Source organism: Tamandua tetradactyla, chromosome 1 (assembly GCF_023851605.1).
Source record: "Tamandua tetradactyla isolate mTamTet1 chromosome 1, mTamTet1.pri, whole genome shotgun sequence".
NCBI classification, from domain to species: Eukaryota; Metazoa; Chordata; class Mammalia; order Pilosa; family Myrmecophagidae; genus Tamandua; species Tamandua tetradactyla.
Window position 1 is genome coordinate 146,006,401 of NC_135327.1, and position 25,621 is coordinate 146,032,021.

The 25,621-nt window shown below is 34.7% G+C and overlaps 1 protein-coding gene across 1 annotated transcript in view; it reads right to left on the minus strand.

Moving 5' to 3' along the window:
* The window catches only part of COG5 (component of oligomeric golgi complex 5), a 429,771-nt gene that overhangs the window by 37,288 nt on the left and 366,862 nt on the right, over window positions 1-25,621 (minus strand). The window contains exons 15-19 of the mRNA XM_077164569.1: window positions 22,493-22,603; window positions 21,068-21,130; window positions 13,955-14,058; window positions 8,837-9,074; window positions 3,545-3,621 (exon numbers count right to left, since the gene is read on the minus strand). Coding sequence (XP_077020684.1) covers window positions 3,545-3,621; window positions 8,837-9,074; window positions 13,955-14,058; window positions 21,068-21,130; window positions 22,493-22,603 — 593 coding nt within the window. The remainder of the gene's footprint in view (window positions 1-3,544; window positions 3,622-8,836; window positions 9,075-13,954; window positions 14,059-21,067; window positions 21,131-22,492; window positions 22,604-25,621) is intronic.

Genomic DNA, 25,621 nt, shown 5'->3' on the forward strand with positions numbered 1-25,621 from the left:
TAGGACCCCCCCTTTTCAAGCAACAGTACTGGATTTTTATATTTTAAGTGGCATTACACCTGAATTTCCTACTACCAAAAGCTTGGATAAGAGATCAAAGTGATCATTAGAAGGATAGATTGCTTATTGCAAATTTTAGATTCCAATATTGAGTCACTTTTAGAAAGCTGCATGCCTGGGCTCTATTACTTCATCTTCATAGAAATATATTCAAAGGCCATAATATACTCTTAGACATCATGGATACTGTATATCAAGGCTTATCATATGGTATGCTATTGTCACAAATCGGTGAGAAATAAGCTGAGATGTTGATTCTCTTAGCCCTCTAGGGTTGGTCACTGTGCTGGTTTGAAAGGATTTATGTACCCTAGAAAAGCCATGTTTTAATCCTGAGTCAATCTTGTGGGAAAAACATTCCTTTTAATCCTACTCAGTACTATAGGTTGGAAACTCGATTAGGTCATCTCTGCGGAGAAGTGACTCACCCAATTGTGGGTATCAACCTTGGATTAGAGGGAGATGTGACTCCATCCATTCCAGAGGGTCTAGAGTAGTTTACTGGAATCCTTTAAAAGAGGAAGCATTTTGAAGAAAAATGACAAGAAAGCCACAAGAGGACAGAGTCACAAGAACCATGAGGGCTCTCACAGCCAGAGACCTTTGGAGATGAAGAAGGAAAATGTCCCCGGGGAGCTTCATGAAACAAAGAGCCTGGGGAAAAAGCTGGCTGACAACACCATGTTCACCATGTGCCTTTCCAATCGAGAGAAAAACAGTGAACTTCATCAGCCTTTCTTAAGTGAGGATAACCTCTTGTTGGTGACTTAATTTGGACATCTTTATAGACTCGCTTTAATCAGGACATTTGCATGCCTTAGAACTGTAAATTTGCAACTTAATAAATTCCCCCTTTTAAAAGCCATTCCATTTCTGGTATATTACATTCTGACAGCTAGCAAATTAGAACAGCCACCTTTATGAATTTATACATTTCTATGTATACCATGCTGTGAAGAAGTTTGGAAAATTCTGAATTATATAATGAACAGTCATACAAATAACACCTTATTCTCTAAAATCTGCTACTGAAAATCCTATTCATTAAGCTATTTAATGTCACTTAAAATCTGAATTGATAAAATCCTACGTAGAAATATCCTTGTTTAGTGATAAAAAGGATATTTCTCTCTTAGACTGCTATATTCTTAGATCATGAGTATGAATTAACTCCTTTTTCTTTTTGAACTTGTTTCTAGGAAGCTCAATACCTAAATTTTGAGCTGAAATGCATTAGCCAACTTCAACCTAAGTTATTCACTACATTTATAGTCATTACTTGCATTTAATCACTGAACTCAGTTCTTTTACTACAATCTCAATAGTTTTATATAACCAGATCTTTGAATATGACCTATGATATTTCTGGAAGTAGATTGGGTTGAAAATGATGAATGAATGAAAATTTCAGGAAAAGATGTCTATGTCTATATAATTATGAACTGCCTAGTATTATTACTCAATACATTATAAAAATGGTGAGAACTGCACTGATCCAGATGGCGAAGTGAGATGCTTCAGAACAAAGAGCAAGAAGGGACAGAGACATCTTTCTCAAACCTCCAGAAAACAGTTAAAGGACTGCAATAAAAGGGAAATCACCAAATCAAGAAAAAGGCTGCTTAAAAAAGATCTAGTGGTACCCTGGCTGGCCCTTCTCAACTCTTCAGCAGCTCAGCATGGAACCAGTCTGCACTCCCAGGGTGGATCCCTGGTCCTAGTTCCAGAGCAAGCAAAATAACCACTGTACACATAAATGGGAGCATGTATGTCTGGTGATACAGTCTGTCTGGTGGTGATCTGAGGGACTGACCATTCTAGAACTTGCTCTGCATGTAGAAGGCAGCACAGTGAATTCTCCTACAGAACACTGTGGGAGAGATGTCAAATGGTTGCCAGGGGCAAGGGATTGCTGGCTACAGGATACACAAGACAGGGCCTGAACCATAAGGAAACTTTCCTAGAGCAGAAGGGATATTCATATCTAAAAAGAGAGGAATTCCCAGGACCACAAAGGACATGCCCAAGGCAAGAAGAATGCACAGAAAGGGTCAGGGTAGTTCCTACCCTTTGGTCTGGAGCTATTCTCTAAACTTATACGGATAAGCCCTAAAGGACAGCATTCACATAAATCAATCTGCAAAGACTGGGAAAGGTATTTTCTTCTTCTTCTTCTTTTTCTGCTGCTGCTGCTGCTTCTTATGTTAGCTTCTGGCATTCAAGGAAAGATCTGTCATAATACCAGCTGGATAAAAGCTTAAGGCACAGATGTCTCTGACTCTAAATTCCAGTGATAACACATTAAAATATCAAAACGTCCAGGTTTCAACAAAAGGGAAAAAAACATACAAAGAAACAGGAAGTAACAGCCCAAGCAAAGGAGAAAATTTAAGTCTCAGACACCATCAATGAGGAGGACCAGACCTAGGAAAAAACAGTTAAAGACTAAAAAAAAGTTCCTAATTGTTCTAGTTTGCTAGCTGCTGGAATGCAATATAACAGAAATGGAATGGCTTTTAAAAAGGGGAATTTAATAAGTTGCTAGTTTACAGTTTTAAGGTCGGAATAATGTCCCAATTAAAACGAGTCTATAGAAATGTCCAATAAAAGGCATCCAGAGAAAGATAACTTGGTTCAAGAAGGCCGATGAAGTTCAGGGTTTCTCTCTCAAGTGGAAGGGCATATGGTGAACACAGAGTTTCTCTCTCATCTGGAAAGGCACATACTGAACATGGTCAGGGTTCCTTTCTCATCTGGAAGGGCACATGGTGAACATGGCATCATCTGCTAACTTCTTCTCCTGGCTTCCTCTTTTATGAAGCTTCCAGGGAGGCATTTTCCTTCTTCATCTCCAAAGGTCACTGGCTGGTAAACTCTCTACTTCTTGTGGTTATGTTGTTCTCTGCTCTCTCAAAAAATCTCTTGAATCTCCAAAATGTTTCTTCTTTTATAGGGCTCCAGAAATTTATCAAGACCCACTCAAATGGGTGGAGACATATCACCATCTAATCCAGTTTAACAACCACCTTGATTAAATCACATCTCCAGGGAGATGATCTGATCAGTTTCAAACATACAGTATTGAATAGGGATTATTCTACCTTTATGAAATGGGATTTTGATTAAAACATGGCTTTCCTAGGGTACAACATTCCTTCAAACCAGCACACTAATTATGCTTGAACAGTGAGGAAAACATGCACAAAGGAGTAAAGGAGACCAGGAAAATGAAAGATTAAAATAATGAGAATATCAATAGAGAGATGGAAATTATGAAAAGGAATCAAACAGCTGAAGACCACAATAAAATTCCCTAGAAGAGTTCAAGACCAGATTGGAGATGCAGAAGAATCTGTGAACTTGAAGATAAGACAAATAACATCAGCCAGTCTGAGAAGCAGAAGGAAGAAAGAATGAAGAAAAGTGAACAGAGTCTAAGGAACCTATGGAACCTATTAACAGAGATAGCAGAATTATGTCTTACCTGAATGACCTCAGCATGCGATAGGACTTTCCTAAATCAGACACTCGCCTGCAAAATGGGCCCACAGCCAACTCCATCTGAAATGTTAAAAGACACTCCATAGGTTTTTTTAATTTCAGAACTCAAGACACACCTGAATCATAGAAAGTTTTAGCTTTCAGTAAACTTTGTTTATACAGACTGTGAGGCAAGTTTCAAAAGCCAGTCAAATTTATGAAAAGGCAAGAACTTAGAAAACTTTTTAATTAATTTATTAAAGAGACACAAGATCAGACTAATACTTTATAAAAATAGAAAACCATTTTTTTTTCATTATATAAGAGGAGGAAATTTAGATCTCTCGCCATGAAATATCAGGAAAGGGAAGATTTCTAAGACTGTGTGCCTATACTTTAAGCATCACAAGCCTTTTTATATTAACTATAGAGATTGACAATTTTTATTAGCCAGTGTGGTTCAAGCGATTAAAAGAATTGACTCTGGAGGTAGCATACCTGTGTCAGAATTCTAAATCTTACTATGACCCTGGACAAGTTACTTAACCTCTAAGCCTTGGGGTTTTCATCTGTAAAATGGAAGTAAATAATTCCTACTTAATAAAATTCTACAGATAAAGTTATTCCACAATGCACTGTGTACAGGGTATATAGAACGTGCTTGTAAATGTCAGTAATTATTATTATTTTAAAAAATTTCCCCCTTTTAAATTAATACATTAATTCGCTCTCTGACTCAAGAATTTTAGCAAATATTTGTTTCACTTATCTTTATTTTCCTTCAACTAGAAATCCTATTTGTCATTAACTGGGATTTTAGACTGCTCTTAACCTACAAAGTGCACATGCAAACTTTTTGTATATGTGGCCCTCAGATGATAAGCTCTTTTTCCACTCTTGCTACAAACTGGACACTGGTGAAGACTAGTTTAGAACATAGCTGAGAATAGGCTGCTCCCTGGTGGTGCAGTTTCTTTCTTCAAGAAAAACATGAAAGGAAGTGGGGCTTCTGTCCTGCTGGCCATTGTTCTGAAAACAAACAAACAAACAAAACAAACAAACAAAAAAACTACTCAAGACGGTCTTGAAGGATGAGTAGCGACTAGGTTAATTTCCCTCTTAATAAGATAGAAAACATAGAGTATATACCTTATGCCCTACAGGAAAACCTCAAATGGCCAGAAAACTTTCTAAAGCAAATGAAAATGAATTACAAAAAGAGAAAAATCTAAGGAAGAAAAGTCAAGATTCCTGCCAACAATGCAAAATGGAGTAGCTTATGAGCTAGTATTCTGAACTGATAAGACAGAGGGTGATGGGTTGTTTTGGGGACTTGTTTAGTTTATTCACTGGCTGGGAGTTTCTAGTTTCCTTTAGAATATGTTGTTTGCTTTACAACTGTGCACAAAGTTAAAATGTGATCATGGCGTATCTCTGATTTGGTAATCCCAATCACATACCTATAATGCTTTTACATAATAAAATTTTGCTTAGTATTTTTCATAAAATATTTGTCAGTTTTTTTGATTACCCTAGTAGGCTTCACTGTCTTCAAAGATTAAACCAAACAAACTTTGCCTTAGCTCTTGAGCAGGACTAAATTTTAAAACTAATAATTGGCAAGGAAAGAATTACTACATTTGAGACTACGGCCTCAAATGGCTGTGAAATCTATGACGATGCAGGGTATTTCTCCAATATAGGATACTTTCACAATTTTAAATATTTAAAGTAACTTTTTCATCTTAAAAGGATCACCAGAGTATTGAAAATCATTTTCTTCTGCCAGAATTCCATTAGGCCATGTTTTTAAAGGGCAGGAATATTCCTTTTTGAAGATGTTACTTTGCAAATTAGCTATGGATACAAAATGGCTTGTGCCACTGCTTCTTTTCGGCCCTGTTTGCAGGGAATGAGTGGTCAACTGCAGGCATGGTGAACTAATTACATAGTCCTTGCCCAACACAGACATTTGGTTAACCACAGGGCATCTTTGCATTCTCCGAGGTCACTCCTACCCTGATGTTATTCAGAAGAAGAAAAGGCAAGGCAATAGAATTTAGAACAGAAATTAGAATCGTGATTATTTTGCTTTCATTTCTAAATTTATATTTTCAAGCACAGAAAGAAATACATATAAATATATATTTAAAGGGACCCAGATAACCTATAAATAGAAAGTACAGGGAGTACCCTGATTAAATGATTTATTGCCAATTTCATCAGGTATACTTTCCCTCAGGGAAGAAAAGAAACTGAGGGGGTGAAGGGAAGTGTATTTCTGAGGGCAGTGTGGACAAGTCCCCAAAGAGATTCTGAGTCAGCAAGACCCCAGTGGCCTTGGACAAGCTTAGTGTTTTCAGAGCTGCTATGTGATTAGTGAAGACAAAGAGGCCAGGTGGTCACAGTAGGGAATTAATTACCTGTAGGAACCACCTATGGAAACCATGTCTATAACCTAGATTCCTAAGAGAGGGCTGTATGTGAAGTACTTCCCTCACCATGAGCCCTCCAGATGGCACTCTGCAATTACTTTCTCTTTCACCTGTGCAACAGTGCCAGTGGGGAAAAGTTAGGATTCTCAAAAAAATCTTACAAACATATCATTACTTGTCTTTGCTATTGGACTTTATTCCAAATAATCAGCATTCTCCAAACCTACTCAATTGGTCCCTCCTTGAGCTCTTTCTCTTTCTGATATTTATGCTATAATTTAGGCACTTTTATCACAAGTATACTTTCCAAACCCATAGAGTATTTCCACATTTCTGATTCCAGTAACCTCAAAGCCCTCAATGGCATTGTTTATTTTTGAATACAAATTGAAAGAACTTTCAATAAAAGAGGCAGCTGAAAGGCTGTTTATCCCATTAATGCCTGTCATGAATATAAATGTTGGAGTAATGCTACTTAAGTGTTTGGACTGACCCTGAAAAAACACTTCCAGCCAAGTATGGTTTTGAAAGCTGAAGTACAACAACACACGTAGTTACAGCTGTGCAAGAAACTAAATCAAATAAAATGTCAAATTCACAATTTTATTTTAAAAACAAAACAGAGATGGGTCCTGGTATAAAAGCTGGACAATTTTTGCTGAAGTTTCTGGTCACAAATATACTACGATAGTCCCTCTACCTGTCTTTTCTATGCCTATGACCCACAGGAGCAAATGGTGAGTAGCAGGATGTTTTGAAACTGGGATATACCGTACAAAGGATCTACTTCTTTATATCACACTGAATGTAGCAACCAAATGTCACTGCAGGGCTGAAAAATAAAAATACTCTTTAACTGAGTAAATGCTGCATATGTAAATGCCTTTCCAATATTTAAGAAATGGAAAAAAGAAGCCTTTGGGCATAAGTTAGCAACAATGATTGATGTGTTTTGTTTACTTAAAGGAAGACACCTGGGAAATTTTTGGATTATTAGGCAACATGCCTTAAGAGAGAAAGAATGCCAAATTAAATTTTGAATAATGTAGTTTTAGGAAGGTGGCAGCTTAATTCTGCCATGGAAGCTATGCATTTTGAGCAGGTGCTAGCTGCAGCAGCAAGAGTTAAAGGACAATATTTTCCATCTTTCGAGATCCATAAGGAAACATATCACTAAAATAAAAAAAAAAACCTCTTTCCTACAGTGCTCTCATTCTGGCCATCTCCTGTTCAGCTGAAACTCTAATTGGACTTGAAGTGCTGCCTCCAGGAAAGTGACTCAAGAACCAGCTGGAGCAGAATGCAAATAAACTGGTGGGGGAGGGGACCCAGGGGAGAGAAGAGGATAGGAAAATATAAACAAGATTAAGGAGGGAAAGGGGAAAAGGAGAATAGAGATCCATTGGAGTATGACTTATGATGTTTTTAACAAATAATTTTAAAAAATAATTTAACAAATACATTACTATGTTTTCCTTTCAATAAGCAGTCTGTAATACCTGTACAGACAGTATATAAACAAGATAATTCTCTTTGAGCTGAAGTTTAACTGTAATAACAAGCAAAATGCACAGATGCCTAAGAATGAAGCTGTTAAAAATGAAAACGGTAAAGAGTCACAATGGTACATGTAAGTTCTATTTTCAAACAGCCTAATACAGGCATATTTCCCATAGGAAGTCTCTTTTCTACGGTGTAGTGGCCTCAGGCACTATTGAAAATTACTAACTGCTGCACCAATTAATATGCAAAGCACCTTGGCTTCTGAAACCTTAAGTTTGTGTTACTTGTTTTGTATATCTTATTATGTATGAGGCAGTATCTTATAACCATTATTCTGGTACAAATAGTGCAAGTCCTTTCCTCAGTGCCAGTATAATGAAAAAAGACATGCTCCCAGATGTACTCAGGAATGATTATGGACATTAACATTTATATATGTTTTATAAGCAGGGAGGATGTGGAAAACCACTATAAATCCATTTGAAAACCTATTTAGCCTAGTAAATTGAACAGGCTTGAAAGGCAAAAAAAAAAAAAAAAAAAAAAAATTCACAGCTGACATACTATGTAGGTTAGAAATCATCTCAATTTCTGAAGTTTTTAATGAAAGTGTTGTGTCTGGAGTGTTTTTTTCTTTACCTCTGATACTAAGGAAGCACTTCATAAAATCTGTCTAAAGGGAAAAAAAACTTTTTAGAAGAGCTGGTTATGGTTCTGTTATTATAATATTATTCTACTTGACTCATGTCAGATAGCTTGTAATGATTTCAAGTCTGGCCACAGATAGAAATGTACTGTATTTAACAGAGGGAGACCACATATTCAGACTCTCTATAAACCTTGTCCACTGAGAATCTAAGTGAATTAAAACACTGTCCTGCAATGTTGATCTGGTCACTAGAAGAATACAGATGTGTTGGAATTTTTTTTTCTAGGTGACAAGAAACAATTTCCACTGTTTTAAAGCTTATTTCATTGCCTTTATTATTTTCCAGCAAGGTCACTTAATTACTCCTTCCATTATTGACCCTGTGGGAGAATAATGTAGAAAAAAAATGACATATTATGTTAAAAATTGTGAAATGTTGCTTTACTGGGGAATATGCTACTTTACCTTAACCTGGAAATACCAAAGATGAGTGATGATTATTTTATAAAATACAATGAAAAAAAAAAGCTGATCTGGTATGAAAGCATTAAACTCTTTTTTGTTTTTTTTTTAACCAATTAGGTTTAAATAAGCTTACTTTTCTTCATGTTGCAACTCTCTAAAACACTGAAGAATATTTAGCCTTTCATTTAATAAGATAATATTGAGGCAGGAAAATTTTTCCCTTTGTAGCTATGTATGAATTTACCTGGGCAAAATCAGCAGCAAGTCGCGTTTTTCCACCTTCACCAAGAGGTCTTATGAGACTGGCATTGCGAATAAAAAGTTCAATTGCTCTTTGGGCAATAGCTTCAGTGTTGTCAAAGACAAAATCCAAACATTCAAAGTGTTTAAAGTAGTCACTCATAACTCTAGCAATGAAACCTTGTAGCTCCTTCATATACAGAGAACAAGACATATCAGGCTTTCCTAAGCTGGATAATGACCTGCAAAAGAAAAATAACAACCATTGTCAGTATCAATGCTCTAAGCTGTACTATTTGATTTCCCCCCTTCCGGCTTCTACTTCAATCCCATACAATTTTTTACCCTTAATGCTATAAAAGGCATTATTTATTTTTGTAAAAGTTAAAGAGCATAAAATGATATTCAAATTATATCATAAAGACTGTTTTAGAAGCTAGGAGGATTACTAAATAATTCTAGAATCCATTTGCCTAAAGGTTATTAGCAATGAAATGAGACAATTTTGCATGATTCAAATTCACACGCTATAACCCCTCAAGGTCTTCCCAGCCTCACTAGTCCCAAACCACTGATATGTTTTGCCTGGTAAGTGAATGCATCATAATGAATCCTGAAATAGCATTCTACAATTTACCATGGCAGAAAACACTGTCTGCCCCGAACAAATTCTTGGCAAAAAATATCTCTGCTCTTGTGCTAAGAATTTAATCTGATCACCCCAATAGCAGAATTCTGACTGTGGAATTAGTTATGTAACGATATACATGGTATGTAATATTTTCCTCCAGATGATGAGATTTGAAAAGGCTTTAATTTTGATCAGCAGATAATGCCAGTTGATGCTCCACGAAATATTTATAATTTATACATGTTCATAACTGTTCTTTAAAGAAAATATTAAAAGAATGTGAAATATTTATAGGAAAAGAGAAGGATACCAAATTAGACATCACCTGATAGTAATTAGCTAATCAGATGTGATCACTGGCTAGATAATGCTAAATCTTTTTTAAAAAGTAAGTTATATATTTTCATATTCTTGACATGGAGAAACTGATGATGGTCTAGAAAAGAGCCACAGATATGACTAAAATGCCTAGCATAAGAAAATTAAGTGAATTTAATTTTTAAGTATAACGATGGTTATTATACGTAAGATGCTAACTAGATGTCCTTCACTTCCATGAGTAGAAAGAAATAGAGAAACTAGGCTTTCTCAAGAGAGTTTTTCATGTAAGAAAGCATGTCCTATTAAGAGAAAAGCCAGTGGGGAGTGCACAGTAGAACACTTCTGTTGGTGGTATCATAAAATGGAGTACTGTTTAGGTAGCAGAGTACAAGGACAGACTTAGTAAGTGATGGCAGTCTTCAACTGGGGTTTTGTTTTCCCCAATTATACCACTGTATAGTCTAGCTTTATTAAGTTTTTTATCAGTCCAAAACCTCAATAAAACCCTCTTTTTCTTATGTTTTTTTCAAAAGCATAGTTGTTATTCTGAATGATCATCTCAAGGATTTAAATCTGGTAGGTGGAAACAATTTCCTTGAGGACTAGAAAACAATATACTAAAACAGTTTCCATAAGCAGTGTCAATATAAGAAAAATAAAATTGACAAAATTCTGAAATATGTACATCAACTCTCAGGAGTAGAAACTTGATTTAAAATTGCTGGAATATAACTTTGGCAATTGCTAAAGCTGAGTTTTACTAATTATGCCAAAGCATTTAGTAAGAGGTTTTCAACTGATATAGCGCAGAAACTACAGGTCTTTATAATGACCCACTGTCTACAGAAGTTGAATGTAAACGATAAACCCTATGCACAGCTGAGAAGTGGTAGATGTTCACTCCTTGTCACCAGTCTTTTTTTGTGTGTCCCCTCTCCCACCCTCCTCAGTGGTGTTAAGGATCTACGGTCCTCCTGCTTTTAATGTGCTCCTCCTTATTCAAAACCTGTAATATGACATGAGTCATTTTACACTTAATTGAATGGGTTTCAATCAACGTACTATGTCAATCAGAGATTTACACTGTACGCTTTCTCTAATTTGGAAAGAAAGTGTTCATGTAAAAACACTTAATTTTTTTTATTTTTAATACATTTTAAATACCAAGAAAATGAATGGAAGTTTAATTTTTATGTAGTAAGGGATTCTGTAGTCATCCTACATTTAAGGTTTGCCTAGAAGGTAAACTTGATTTATTATTTTTACCTAGAAAAGGTATGGAGGACCTGGAGATGCAGGTGTTCAGTATTATTTTTCCAAATGTGACCCCTGGGAGCTGGCTCTAATGTAAAGGTGATTTCTACTTCTCGAATAGTTTAATCCAATTTCACCTGTATTTCACATAGGCTTTACTTATATGAAATAATACGACAGAATTCCAAAAACAGGATTCTAGAAAGTGGGAAAAATTACTACCATGAGAAAAATGCTTTAAATGCACCATAAAGCAACAATGTTTCATATCCCTACACTGCCATTTACAGAGAATGACTTAGCAGCAGAATCTCAAATGGCCTGTATATATATTGAGATGAAATGGAGCCATCAAAAGCAACTTGGGGCAAAAAATAAGGACAATGTTATGCATGTTAAAATAATTCTTCATTTTTTATTCATACCAAATTACCAATCTGGCTACCTATATTAAGTAAACTGGAGAAAGCACACCTGTTTGGAAAACCAATCTATAGTTATTAATGTTTAATGTGTTATAGGAGGCACTAATAACTACTCACCAATATAATTACTGAAGTATTATTACCACACTTAATAGAGGATAAGCCTTCAAAAAATCCTCTTTTTTGACCCCTTTTCAAAAGCATTCATGATTGGTCTAATTGAGACATCTCAGATCATTTTGAACAAAATTCAGTTTCATTCCAAATACGTAAGCAGCTGTTTTACATCTGTATTCCTTACTGAATTCCAAATATTACATTCTTTTGTAGAAGTCATGTTACTCTTCTTAGCTTCATATACTGACCTTCTGACCCTTCAAAGGACATTATGTAAATGAAATGACAAATGAGTTGCAAAATTAAAGGACAGTGAAATAATCATATGATCATTTTTTCTACAAAAGGCTAAACTAGTGGTTGAAAATGTAATAAAGGAGATAGATATTCTTTTAAATGACACGAATATTTAAAAAATGGATAGTTCAGAAATAGTCATTAACCATGGTCCGAGGAATACAAAAAAAAAGTATATCTCTACATGCTCAGCTACAGTATGTGGTTAAGTTAAAAAAACAGTCACTCTAAGCATGTGCAAATAACAATTTCAAATGCTTTATATTTTCTAATACACTAAACCAAAACCATTTTACTCTATTTAAAAAGGTTTGAATTAAAAACAGGGTTAGGAACTATGATTCCTATTCTCAAGATACATATGATATGGATAAGCAATATACATATACACAGCTATAGAAGAATACCAGAGTGTTTATGGCTAAGTGTGATACGCCAGATTAGACTGCCACAGAAACTTTGAGAAAGAAAATCAGTCTTGGAGGGAATTGGCAGAGCTTACCCTCAAAACCAGAGACAGATTTGAACAAGCACAATGATAGAGACAGGATGTTTTATACAAGAATACTATGTGCCAGGGGTTAACAGACTGAAGGACAGGATATTTTTAAGAAGTAAGGAAAAAGTTAAGTCTGGAAAGGAAGACAATACAAGCTGCCAAACATCCTAAAGTGCCAAGGTGACTGAATCCTGTAGACTTGAATGATGCTATGTTTCAATGAGAGGTGAAGGATAACAAAAACAAGAATTGAATATTTTTTATTCTGCTACCAGCACTCACAATGGATAACGTGAAGAGGGATTTAGAGAGCAACTTCATCATAAGAGGAATAAGCCCATAGATTGTAGGGGGCTCAGAGACTCCCAGGAATGAGACTGGCCCTGGCATTCTGGGATTGAGAATGACTTCTTGACCAAAAGAGGGAATAAAAATGGAACAAAGTAAAGCTTCATGGCTAACAGATTTCAAAAAGAATCAAGAAGTCTTTCTGGAGGTTATTCTTACGCATTATATAGATATTCCTTTTTAGTTTCTAGGGTATTAAAATAGCTAGGAGGAAATACCTGAATCTATTGAACTGTAATCCAGTAGACTTGATACTTGATGATGACTGTATAACTATATAGTTTTATCACGTGATTGTGTGATTGTGAAAAGCTTGTGACTGACATTCCCTTTATGCAGAGTATGGGCAGATGAGTAATGAAATAAGACAAAAATAAACAAATAAATAATATGGGGTGTGCTGGTTTGAAACTGTTATGTACCCCAGAAAAGCCATGTTCTTTTAACCCTAATCCAATCTTGAGGGGAAAGACCTATTGTAGGGTGGGAGCTTCTGATTAGGTTGTTTACATGGAGATGTGATCCAATTGTGGGCACACCTTTTGATTCGATTATTTCCAAGGAATTGCAGGCTCCCCCATTCAAGGGGTCTTAATTAGTTTAACGGAGTCCTTAAAGGAGCTCACAGAGAGGGAAAGAGTTCAGAGCTGACACAGACAGCAGCGAGATGGAACCAGGTGACAGACATTTGGAGATACTAAGCTAAGAGACCAAATCCCGAGTTGCCCAGGTAAGCAAAATGAGGTCCATTGACACTTAGAAAGAAAGCCACTGGACTCAGAGCCATTTGAAATCAGAAACCAGGAGAGAAGGACAGCAGATGTTGCCATGTGCCTTCCCATGTGACAGAGAAACCCTGGACACAACATTGGCCTTTTCTTTAGAGTCAAGATATCTTTCTCTGGATGTGTTAGTTTGGACATTTTCATGGTCTTACAACTGTAAATCTGTAACCTAAAAATGTCCTTTGTAAAAGCCAATCCATTTCTGGCATACTGCACTCCAGCAGCATTAGCAAACTGAAATGGGGGGCGGGGTGGACAAGGGTATGAGATGTTTCGGGTATTCTTTTTATTTTTATTTTTGGAGTACTGAAAATACTCTAACATTGAATGTGGTGGTGAATGCACAACTATTTGATGATACTGTGAACCACTGATTGTATACTGTTAATGATTAAATGGTATGTAAATACCTCAATAAAATTGCATATTAAAAAAAAGTTACTACCCAGAAAAATCTTCTTGATGCATGGTGATGATTATGGCCTCTATAGCATCTCCCACTGACGTCAGCAAGGGTTGCACAGCATTTCCCATAAGACCGTGAACTGTCTGAAAAGAAAAAAGAAGGGGAAATGAAAGAAGACCAACATAAAATATTCTTAGAAATGAGAAGCATTTTGGCTAAAAATTGTCATTTTATTTCAAATTCAAATTATACATAGTTTAACTATAATGACTCAAGTCCCCTTCTCTTCCTAATCACTGTCAGTAATGATTTTTAAAGCTTAAAATATGTATACCATGGCACTAAAAAATTTCAACTCCCTTATTCCCCTCATTTTTCCAAAAGCTGTAGTGGTCAAATGAGCCCGTGGGAAAAATGGGAGACAGGCTCAAGAAAAGAGGAGTTAGTGGCAATTATGAAGTAAAATGAGCACATTGTTTAGTTTTCTTAAAAAAGTGGAACAAGAGCAAAAGTACTTCTTTAAAATTTGGAAGAACATCAAATGCCTTAAACCACAGGGAATATAATAAATATATCAGTGATTCTTATATGGAAGAACAGTTACACATTTCATTAATTAAGTTTCTATTTAGAGTTTTACAGCAGTGATACTCAATTGGAAGTGATTTTAACCCCCATGGGACATCCGAAAGCGTTTGGAGATATTTTTGACTGTCATAACTTGGGGAATGGGGGTTTACTACTAGGAAGTAAGTGGGTTGAGCTCAGATGCTGTAAACACCCTACCTACAATGTACAGTACAGTCCCCCACAAAAAAAAATTACCCAGCCTAAAATGCCAATAGTGCTGAGGTTGAGAAACTTTGTTCTACAGTGAGGTATAATCACTGGTTAGTTTATATAAGACTCTAGGCCTTAGTTATAGGTTTTTAGGGTGAAAATATTAACCAGGCTTCAGTAAACACTCAAAACTGCAACTCTAAGTGCATTATATATGCTTCAATGATACTTATACATATGAAGATAGAGTTTTGGTTCATACAAACAAACAAAATCTACAAGAAAAGATTAAACAGGACCTTTATTCATTAAATTCTTAAATGTCATCTCTACCCCTTACTCTGTAGTAAAAACAAATATACCACATACAGTGGTGAGAGAATAAGTGTATATATATAGTTTGTCCTCAAGGGGCTCACAGTCTAGTGGAAATAGAAAGTTATAGTGGGATAAATGCTCTAACAGAGTACTGTGGGACCATGAGAAGGGCCTCCAACTAATACTGAGAGAATGTGAAAAATCAAAGGTATTTATTGAACTGAATTTCAAAGGATGAGTAGGTAAGAACCAGGTGATGAAAGGTGGGGTTGGGAGATCATATTGTTAAAAGGCATAGGAGACTGGGAAAGCAGATACATTTGTGGACCTCAAAACATTCAGTACAGATGGACTGTAAGGAGCCTGCCTATAAAAGACAGATATACTCTTGTATAGGCTTTTTGGAATTTATCACTTATCCTGAAGGCACTGAGAAACCAATGATGGGTTTTAAGTAGTAAAAAAATGTGGTTAAAAATTTGAATGAAGAAAAAATCATGTTGGATAGCAGTCTGGGCATGTTAGATTAAACATAGGGCAATGAATTCGGAGGACACTGTAGTAGTGTACATGAAAAAAAGATAGATGCCTGAACCCAATTAGAGACAGTAGGTAAAGAGACAAGTTCTTCTTCTTCTTCTGAAAGAAGATCTTCTGTAAACAGATTTGGGTAGTATGGAGTATACAGATTTAAGGATATACCTGGAGTATTGTCTGTAATGATTTGGTGGTATTATTGACTTTATAAATGCAGAATTAGCAGCAGGTTGATTTGGGAATGCAAAGAGTAGGGGGAGGAAGAAGAGTTCAGTTTTAGATATTAATGTGAAGCATATATGGGAAATCAACATAGGTGATCCAGTAGGTGCCAAGATATTTAAATTTTCCATGCCTGAGAGACATTTTTCCTAGATTTGGTAGTCACTGGCTTTTCTACCTACTCAATTTTCTTATCATAGTAAAATATATGTAATATTTGCTATTTCTACCATTTCTAAGTATATAATTCTGGGGCATTAATTAATTAATAATGCTGGAAAATGTCACCACTATCTACTTTCAGAACTTACTGCTCTGTATTCATTAAGCAAAAACACTTCATTTCCACCCCACTCCCATCTCTACTTTCTGCATCTATGAATTTATATATTCCACGAAGCTCACATAAATGGAATCATACATTTGCTTTTTATGTCTGGTTTATTTCACTTAGTATACTGTTTCCAAAGTTCATCCATATGGTATTATGGATGAGAACTTAATTCATTTTTATGGTTGAATATTATTCCACTGTATATATTCACCACATTTTGTTTATCCATTTATCTGTTAATGGACACTTGGGTTGTTTCCACTTCTTGACTACTGTGATCTGCTATGAAGTCACTGGCATTCAAGGAGGGAGATGAAAACAAAAAAATTAATGAGATTCCAGAGAATGGTGTGTTGAGTAAGAAGGCAAAATGCCATTTTAAGGGCATGATGAACAAGAAGAGCCTGAAGAATTAAGAGGGGTAATAACATTTACTATTGCATACCCACTATACACTCAGTTCTGTTACATGCTTTACATAAAATTCTTCAAATCAGGACTCAATTATTCCTTCTTTAAGAATTATTACAATATCTAATTTATAGATGGGGAATCTAAAGTGATTTACGAATTGGGAAACTTAAATTATTATGGATCGAACTATGTCTCTCAAAAAGTTATGTTCAATTACTAGCCCTGGTCCTATTAATATGATAATATTTGGAAACAGAATCTTTGAAGATGTTTCTATGTAAGACAAGGCCAAACTGGATTACAGTGGGTCCTAATCCAGTATGACAAGTGTTCTCACAAAGGAAGAAAATTTGTAAACTGTCAGTAGGAAACAGTGATGAAGCAGAGACTGAGTTAGGTCAAGGACTGCTAGTAAGTTACCACCAAAACCCAAAAGACTTCAGAGAAAGCATGGCCCTGCCAATACCTTAATTTCAGACTAATAGTCTCCAAAATTGTGAATAATATACTTGTGTTGTATTAGTCATTCATCTTGTGGTTCTTTGCTACAGCAGACCCAGTAAACTAAAACAAGTTAAGGAGATTGTCCAAAGCCATACATGAGCAGTAAAGGGCTAGGATTTTCTAGGCATACATGAATCCAATGGATTTTTGGTAATACTGTGCCACTTGGCAGAGAAGTAGGAAGACACTTAAGAGTATCATAGGAATATACAGGTAAGATTTCAGGAAGGTAATGCAGGTCTCTATTTCTGGTATGAAAAAGCGAGTGTCTAACTACAGATCCTTCTACAAATAAGTGGAAAAAATACTAAAAACAACAAAAACCCAAATAAATGAAAAATAAAAACCAACTGGAGGTCTCTAGAAACTTAAAAAAAGGAATTAGTTTTAGAGGGGTGCAGGAAACTACAGTAAGTACCCAGAACAGGGAGAATTTTTCATTTTATGTGACTTTTCTCTAAAAGTGAAAATCCAATAACTGAATTAAAACAAAATCCTAAAAATCAGAAGGCAGAGGTAAAATTGTCTCTATCTGCATATGATATGATAGTTTACATAGAAACCTTTATGGCTGGGTGAAGTTTCCCCTTTTGGGAAAATATGGAACAGAAGAGAAGAGGGCATCTTGGGAATTGCCTTCTTTAAAGGATGGGTAGCAGATTAACAATTACCAAAGGAAACTTGGAAGATGTCACTGTTTCTTCTGTAGGAGAAAGTATAGAATTCGTAATTCCTTCTAGACACTAAAGGGAGATTAGATTTTACTTCATATGCTCTTTATAAAGCAGTAAAATGTGTTATACATTTTAAAAAGGTTTACCTAAAAATAGCTAAGATAAAAATAATGGAGCTTCAGCAATCTGGATTATTCCTTATGTAGAACATTAAATCCATATAATAAAGGAGAAATAGATATTGCCACATACAAATTCAGCAACGTAACCATTATATGTACAAGCTAATCTGAGCAAAAAAGGATCAGAATTATTGGACCAAGGTGTTCACACTTACAGCCAAGATATTTATAATGAAACGACTGCAAATTTATACTCATTAATATTAATTATGCCATTCACAACATACTAGATAATACTCATAAAATGAGATAGTGAACCTTAAGCTTTAAATAGCATTTAAATTTGGATAAAATATAAACAAGGTAGAGAAGAAAAGACTATTATACATCTAAATGTATTTGTTTTTCAGTAAGTAAAAAAGTATGTTTTATATCTCCTTTACCAAATAATAAAAGCATACTCATTTTTGGTTTTTGGGCTTTAATCATTTATATACAGCATTCTATCCCTAATTCAAAATGATGTAAATAGTTTCCCATAACTTTATGAAATTCAAGGTTCCCCTTTTTCCTTTAAGAAAGAGAATTTTGTTTGTTTTTCAGAAAACTGGATATGATCAGTGATTTTTATAAGACAACTAAAAAGAAAAGACAAAACTCTCACTGAGTTCTCTTAATAATATAAGCAGTTAAGCCTCTAACTGGCAGGGTCACTGCAGGAGGGCCTTAAAGTTATTGCTAGTCTTCTCTTGCTAGTTGTGAAGGGAAAATCAGTGAGGTCTTGCAAACTGCACCACCCAGCTACATGCAGCACTGGTCCTGTTGAGCCAACTTCAGAATCAGGGCTGTAGTCCAAGATCAGGGGAATTTCCCCTTCACTAGCTCCAACTCCCAGCCTCAAGTGACTAATAATAGCAATAACTTTTGTTCTGTATTATAAAATCAGATTCAGAGAACCCACACTAAACAATTATTGTCTCTGGGGAATTTCTTTCGAGGTGATTTTTATCATTGGGCAAAGCAAAGACATTCTGTCTTACTCTATAGAATGGAAATTTTCAAAATATGGATTGTGACCATTAGTAGGTCAAAAAATCAATTTAGTGGCCACAAAGTTTAAAATGGTTAATAGATTAACATAGAAAATAATAGAGTGGAACACACTTATAAGGATAAGTATTATTCTGTGAAACTTCTGTATCAATTATGGAATATGTGTATATATATATTGTCAAATTTATTGTATATATATGTATATGTGTGTGTGTGTATATATATATGATACACACCTGCAATTATATGTATGTATATTTATAAATTCTTATACAGATTATTGAGTATGGGGTCATGAAGTAAAATATATTTCTTATTCTGGGTAGTGATCAATGTTTGACAGCTACTATCAGAAGATAGAGGATGTGGAATTGCAGAAAAGAAGTTTACAATTGTTCCTTACCTGCAACTCAGGACATTGAGACCTTTTGGTTTGTCATATTGACCTGATTTTATGTTTTTTTTTCTTTTCTTTCCTGGCATGGGCAGGCTCTGGGAATTGAACCTGGGTCTCTGGCACGGCGGGTGAGAATTCTGCCACTGAGCCACCACTGCACCACCTTATGGCATTTTTTAATTATCATCAATAAATTTGATAACTCCTAGTAAAAACAATCATTTTATCATAGCGATTTTAGTAATATTCAATCATTGTGAGATGAGCGTATTGAGGAAAAGAAAAGGATACAGCGAAAATATTCAAGTGTACTTTTACTATGCTGTAGGAACACTTGTCTCCTCCTCTTACCTTGAATGAATCACATTCATTCATATTTGAATTTATTGTCCTTAAGATTTGGGGACCTGTTAAATTCCCATCACTATAGCCTATGGCCAGTGTTTGACTTCTGTACTTTTTCAATTCTCTTCCTCCCTCTCTGATTATTCTTTTTTTGCATCTTCTTTATGTTATAAATATAATTACTTCTCTTTGGAGTTCTGTGAACCCTAACTCCTTTATTCTCACTCTCCCAGAGATGTAAATCAAATATATTAGTTGATATAGATTACCTTTGTGTAGGTATATTGTACCATTTTACAAACGCAGAAACTAAGGCAAAAGAGTCCTTATTAACTTTTCCAAGGTCATTTAGCTAGTTAAATAGTTGAGGTGGGATTCATATTCAGGTAGTATGCCTCCAGAGTCTTTGTTCTTAATTGTTATGCTATACTGCTTCTACTAAGGAAGTACAAAATAAATATTTAGTAAATAAATGAATGAGTGATGGTGGCAAGGTGTAGAGACAGACAACCCTTCTGAGTTACTGAGATCTGGGTTTGAATCTAAGTCTAGCTGTTTACCAGCTATATGACCTTGAGCAAGTTACTATTTCTAAGTCCAGTAAAATGTGGATAATCATACATGACTTGAAGGGCTGCTGCAATATTTCAAATATATTGCCTGTATCTGGCAAAAAACATGAAAAAGGATAACTATTTTGCTTATAAGAATGAATGATGTGCTTATTTTTTAAAGTGCTACCTACTGTCAATTATATATGGATCTGAATCTCATACCAACACTATTTTCTTTTAACTTTCTGAGTAGAGAAAAGGGGTTTAATTATGGTAGTGTATGAAAACAACAGAAATATTGTTTTATACCTTACTGATACTTTAAAGTAGGCTTTATCAATCTCAGCACTACTGATATTTTGGGCTGCATAATTCTTTGTTGTGAAAGTGCCCTATGGATTGCAGGATGTAATTTAGCAGCATCCCAGGCCTCCACCCACAGATACCAACAGCACCCACTCCCAGTTATGACACTGAAAACGTCTCTAAATATCCTCTAAGGAACAAAAACAGCCCTGGTGGAGAACCACTGTTTAAATGGATAATCCTGGACTGCATTTCTAAGGTATGAGGAATATTTGTATGTCTTGCTTCTCTGCGTGTGTGTGTGTTTTGTGTATGTATATTGTATATTTACACACATACAATTATTATAAGTAGAATGCAATCTGTAGACACCAGAAATGTCTATTTTAACTTCTAGTTTTAAATGATATAGAAACATAAACACACGTATCCCTCCTCTCTTTAGGATAATTATCTACATGTAGCTCCTGGTGTATCTAGAAGATTCTGAATTATTTTTAAAATGTGACATCTCCCACATAGCCAAAAAAAAAAAATAATTCTAAAAACCACTTTGATCTACAGAGTCCAATAATAAATTAAATTCTTTTACCTTTAGGGCTGAAATAATAGTTTGCTCAGCTGCTGGTGGGAATGAACTCTGACTGGAAATGACCTAGAACAAGGTTTTAATTTAGTTATAGCTTAAATAATTTTTATTTGTAAATACTAATTTTGATGATAACATGATAAGGCTGTCACCACAGTTACCTATAAAATATTATTTATAGTTTTATTTCATATGTTTTACAAACTTAGTATTTATTTTAAAATACAAGTTGACAGCACTTTAGTAAACAAAGCAAACAGATACTTCAAATAATTGAGACATTAAGAACACTAAAAGTTAGCTTTCTTTATTCATTTTAGATAGATTTTAAAGTTTTTACATAAAAAGGTCAACATAAAGCCACATTTACTTATTTCTTTTTTAAAATTTACTTTTCGTGTGGGCATCTAGACTGACTGTAATTTTCTGCAAGTCTTTAAAATGCAAATGTCAAACACTTCCCTTTTCCAAAATCTATACAAACATTATGAGAGTTCTGAAATTATCAATAAAGACATTTTAAAACAGAATACAACCTTGCAATACTCTGGTGCTTTATAGAAATAATTAAAGGAAAAGGAAAATATATGACCTTCAGGAATTTTGAAAATTTTATTTTTCTGAGACTTATCTGTTGATAACCCTTTAAAGTATGTTTTGTTTAGCTGTAAAATAAACATTTTAGAAACACTATTGATAAAAGGACTTGTGAAAAATCTAATTAACCGAGTAGTCACCTATAATTATTCTAAAATATGATCCGGCATTAAGCTCATATTAGAGGTCAAGTTTTCAAGAATGTCACCTAATCTTTAGTCTCCAGCAGATATTCTAAATATTTATCTCCCAACATGCTAAATATTAAATTATGAATACAGTCCATCTTAGACACAATATACGAAGGCAAAGAAGTTAAAATTTAGCTATTTATTTTAAATGTATTAGAAGAAAAGCAAAATAAAACAGTATAGCTTCTATCTTTAAGTAGTTATTAGTGATTATTTCATAAAATTCACTGTTTTTAATCCCAGCCTCCTTTTTTTGTACGAAGAATTTTTTTGATATGTTGTATCATCTTTGCTATAACGTACTATTACCTAGACAATACCAAATTATGTTTTTCAGTAAATATTAAACACATTATTTACCCCTGAATCATTTTTTCAACAAACTTGGTGATACTAACCAAAATTTGAGGATCTATATTTATGCATTTTAAAGCACATGAATAGACAGAAAGTCACACAAATAATAAAGGTCAGGATCAAAGACTTTAAAAAGTGTTAACCCCTTAGCTTATTTTATGATCATTACATTTTTTTTTGTACATTCTTTTACAAAGGACGAAATAATTTGTAAGCAAGAAGAGAGAAGAACCGGAAATTAAGTGAAAAAAGCTTAATCAAAGTAAATAAAGATAAAGTTTACCTTTGTTACAGATTGATGCAATTTATACAGTGAATTCACTACTGCCACATTTCTTCTCTGCCCTTCAGTAAGAGGCCCAATTACCTGACTTGCATCTCCTTGTGTGGAGAGCTGTGAAATTTCAACACAAAAAGAAATTACTATGAATAGACACTTCTCCAAAGAAGACATACAGACAGCAAATGAGCACATGAAAAGAGGCTAAAAATCATTAGCCATTAGGGAAATGCAAATCAGAATGAAACAGAACTTCATACCTACTATGACGATTATTAAAAAAAACAAATACAGAAAATAACAAGTGCTGGGGAGGATGTGGAGAAACTAGAACTCTTGGAATACAATATGGTGCAGCCACTGTGGAAATGAGTTTGGTACTTCCTCAAAAAGTGAAACACAGAATGCTGTTTATTGCTTATGACCACCAATTCCACTCCTAGGTTCATATCTAAAGAAATGAAAGCAGGAACTCCAACAGATACTTGAATATCAATATTCATAGCAGCACTGGTCACAGTAGCCAAAAGATGGAAACAACCTAAGTGTTCCAGGAAAAGCAAAATACAGTATGTACTCAGCCATAAAAAGAAATGAAGTTCTGTCACACGCTACAATGTAGATAAATCTTGAAAATATTATGCTGAGTGAAAGAAGACAGACTGATAAGGACAATGTAAATATTGCATGATTCCATTTATATGAAATATCCAAAATACGCAAATTCATAGCAACAGAAAGTAAATTAGAAGTTACCAGGGGTTGGAGGAGGGCAAAATGGGAATTACTGCTTAATGGATATAGAGTTTCTGTTTTGGGTGATGAAAGAATTTTATAATAAAAGGTGATGGTGGTAGCACAACACTGTAAATATAGTTAATGCCACTGAATTGTACTTAAAAATGGTTAAAATGGCATACTTTATGTTACCACAATAAAAAATATATTAAAAAAAGAATACTAAAATGATGGTACAGGTGTGTATGTATTTCTATATATGCATATATATAAATTTTTTCCTTAACTGGGGAAGTTTGTGTCCCTCTGACAAAGAAAATAATGTTACTTGAAAATACTCAGGTCAAGCTACCTCTTTGAACTTTAGGCGGAGCCAGAAGCCTGTGTAGAGATAACACCTCAGATGTGGAAGACTATTTATACACAGGAAGAATAGCTACATTAATACTTTATAGCTAATGAACCCCTGAGGCAGGTGACCCAAATGCCTAGTGTGTAATATTATTTTGATAAGTGGACCTTCCAGCAATTGCCAGTAAGGGCCTCTTATTCAAAATCACAAGAATAAAAAAAAAGAAGGCAAGCAGGCTGGAGGGGAAAGGGAAAGGGAAAACTGAAAAAGGGCAAGGGGAAGGGGAAGGGAGAAAATGGAAGGGGAAGGGGAAGTTCACAGAAGATAAATTTGCTGTATATTTCCATGAGAAAAGATGAGTGATCAGAAAATAGCTTCTATATATGCTGCCTGTATCTGTACTCCTAGGGTGTGTCCCAGTAGAAATGAACAGTTCTCTATGGACAATCCACAAGATCCTATTCCTTATCAAGATCATTAATCTGGAAATTGTGCTATTTCTCCCAGGAACTCCAGATATAAGTATATGGATGCTTGTTCAACACTTCAATTTGGATAGCTATAGGTACACTGAACATAATACACCCAAAGCCAAATTCTTTATTTCTATCTCTGCCCTACCTCCCATCTTCCAGCTGGGTTACTTACACAGATTTCCACGTCTCAGTAAATGGCACCCCCACTCTCCTAGCATCTTGGGCCAAAAACATTGGTGTCATCCTTGACTTTTTCTCAAACCCCAAATCTAATTTATAAGCAAGCCCTATATTCTTTTATTACTGCTAAGCCTATCAGTACTTCTGGCAATAAACATTAATAATTCAAATGAGTCAACCAAAATCCCAAGCCAATTTTAAATAAAATGCGATATTGAACCTGCTCGAACTTACACAATTCATTTTTTCTGATTTTAAGAGGAAGAATTTTTGCTGTCTCATTCCGGTTATCTTTTGTTTATTCTTAATTCAGTTCATTCCTTCTAACTATTTTGGAAGCTTATTCTATCAATGAATATATTCTATAGCACATACAAATGTAAGCCATTTGCACATATTTAAAATATGTCATGTACATTTTCATCAAGCTCACAGATTAAAAGTTTAAACAAAACAGAGCTGAAGACAGATATTCCTCCAGCATGAAAAACGACTATTTGTTAGGAATTTTATATATTCAGTAAATCATTTACAACTCCACCTAATCATATTACTGTCCAGTTCACATATTTCCATGATATCTAGATAAAACATCCCTATAGCATTTCCTTGATAGTCTAAAAACCCTTTCAAAACAGAAATAAAGTTAATACAGCATGTTCTATTATTGAAGATTTTTAAAGTCCCAGTGCTTTGTAAATGACAATGAATTAAAACAGGAATTAGGAATTCAGAAGGCTGGAAAGGACTTTGAAATATACCTAGCTTTGTCTTTAGACGGGCCACATTTGGATTCAACATGGAAAGGAATTTTTAAAGACTTACAGAGACATTCTCAAAGACCATTCAAACAGCCTTTGCTACAATTGTTTTTCTCCTTGAAAAGCTAAGAAAAAAAATTTTTTTGCTCACATATTTTTAAAATGCTAAAAGCAATGCATAATTCTTTTTCTAATATTTAACTGTGAACACTTTCAAGTATACAGAAATGTTGAGAGACTTCCAAAGTGAACACCCATATATACTGACAACCCAGATTCTACACTTTCAAAAAACATTCCACAACACTTGCTTTATATCATGTATCTATCCATTCCATTATCAATTTTATATTTTTCATGCATCCCAAAATAAGTTGCAGACACCAGTATATTTCACTCCACTGATTAGTTTTGCCTCTTCTATGTTTTATAAAAAATTTCTTTATACATGTAAGACATCTTAAATTCAGTATAATGCTTTTGTTTTTCACCCATGGTTAGTCCTTTTCATTGCTGTGTAGTCTCCATTGAGTGAATTTATCAGAATTTGTTTTCTTTATTCTTTAGTTGAACGTACAGGTTGATTTCAGTTTTGGGCTATTATTCTTTTAAAAGGCCTTTTGTG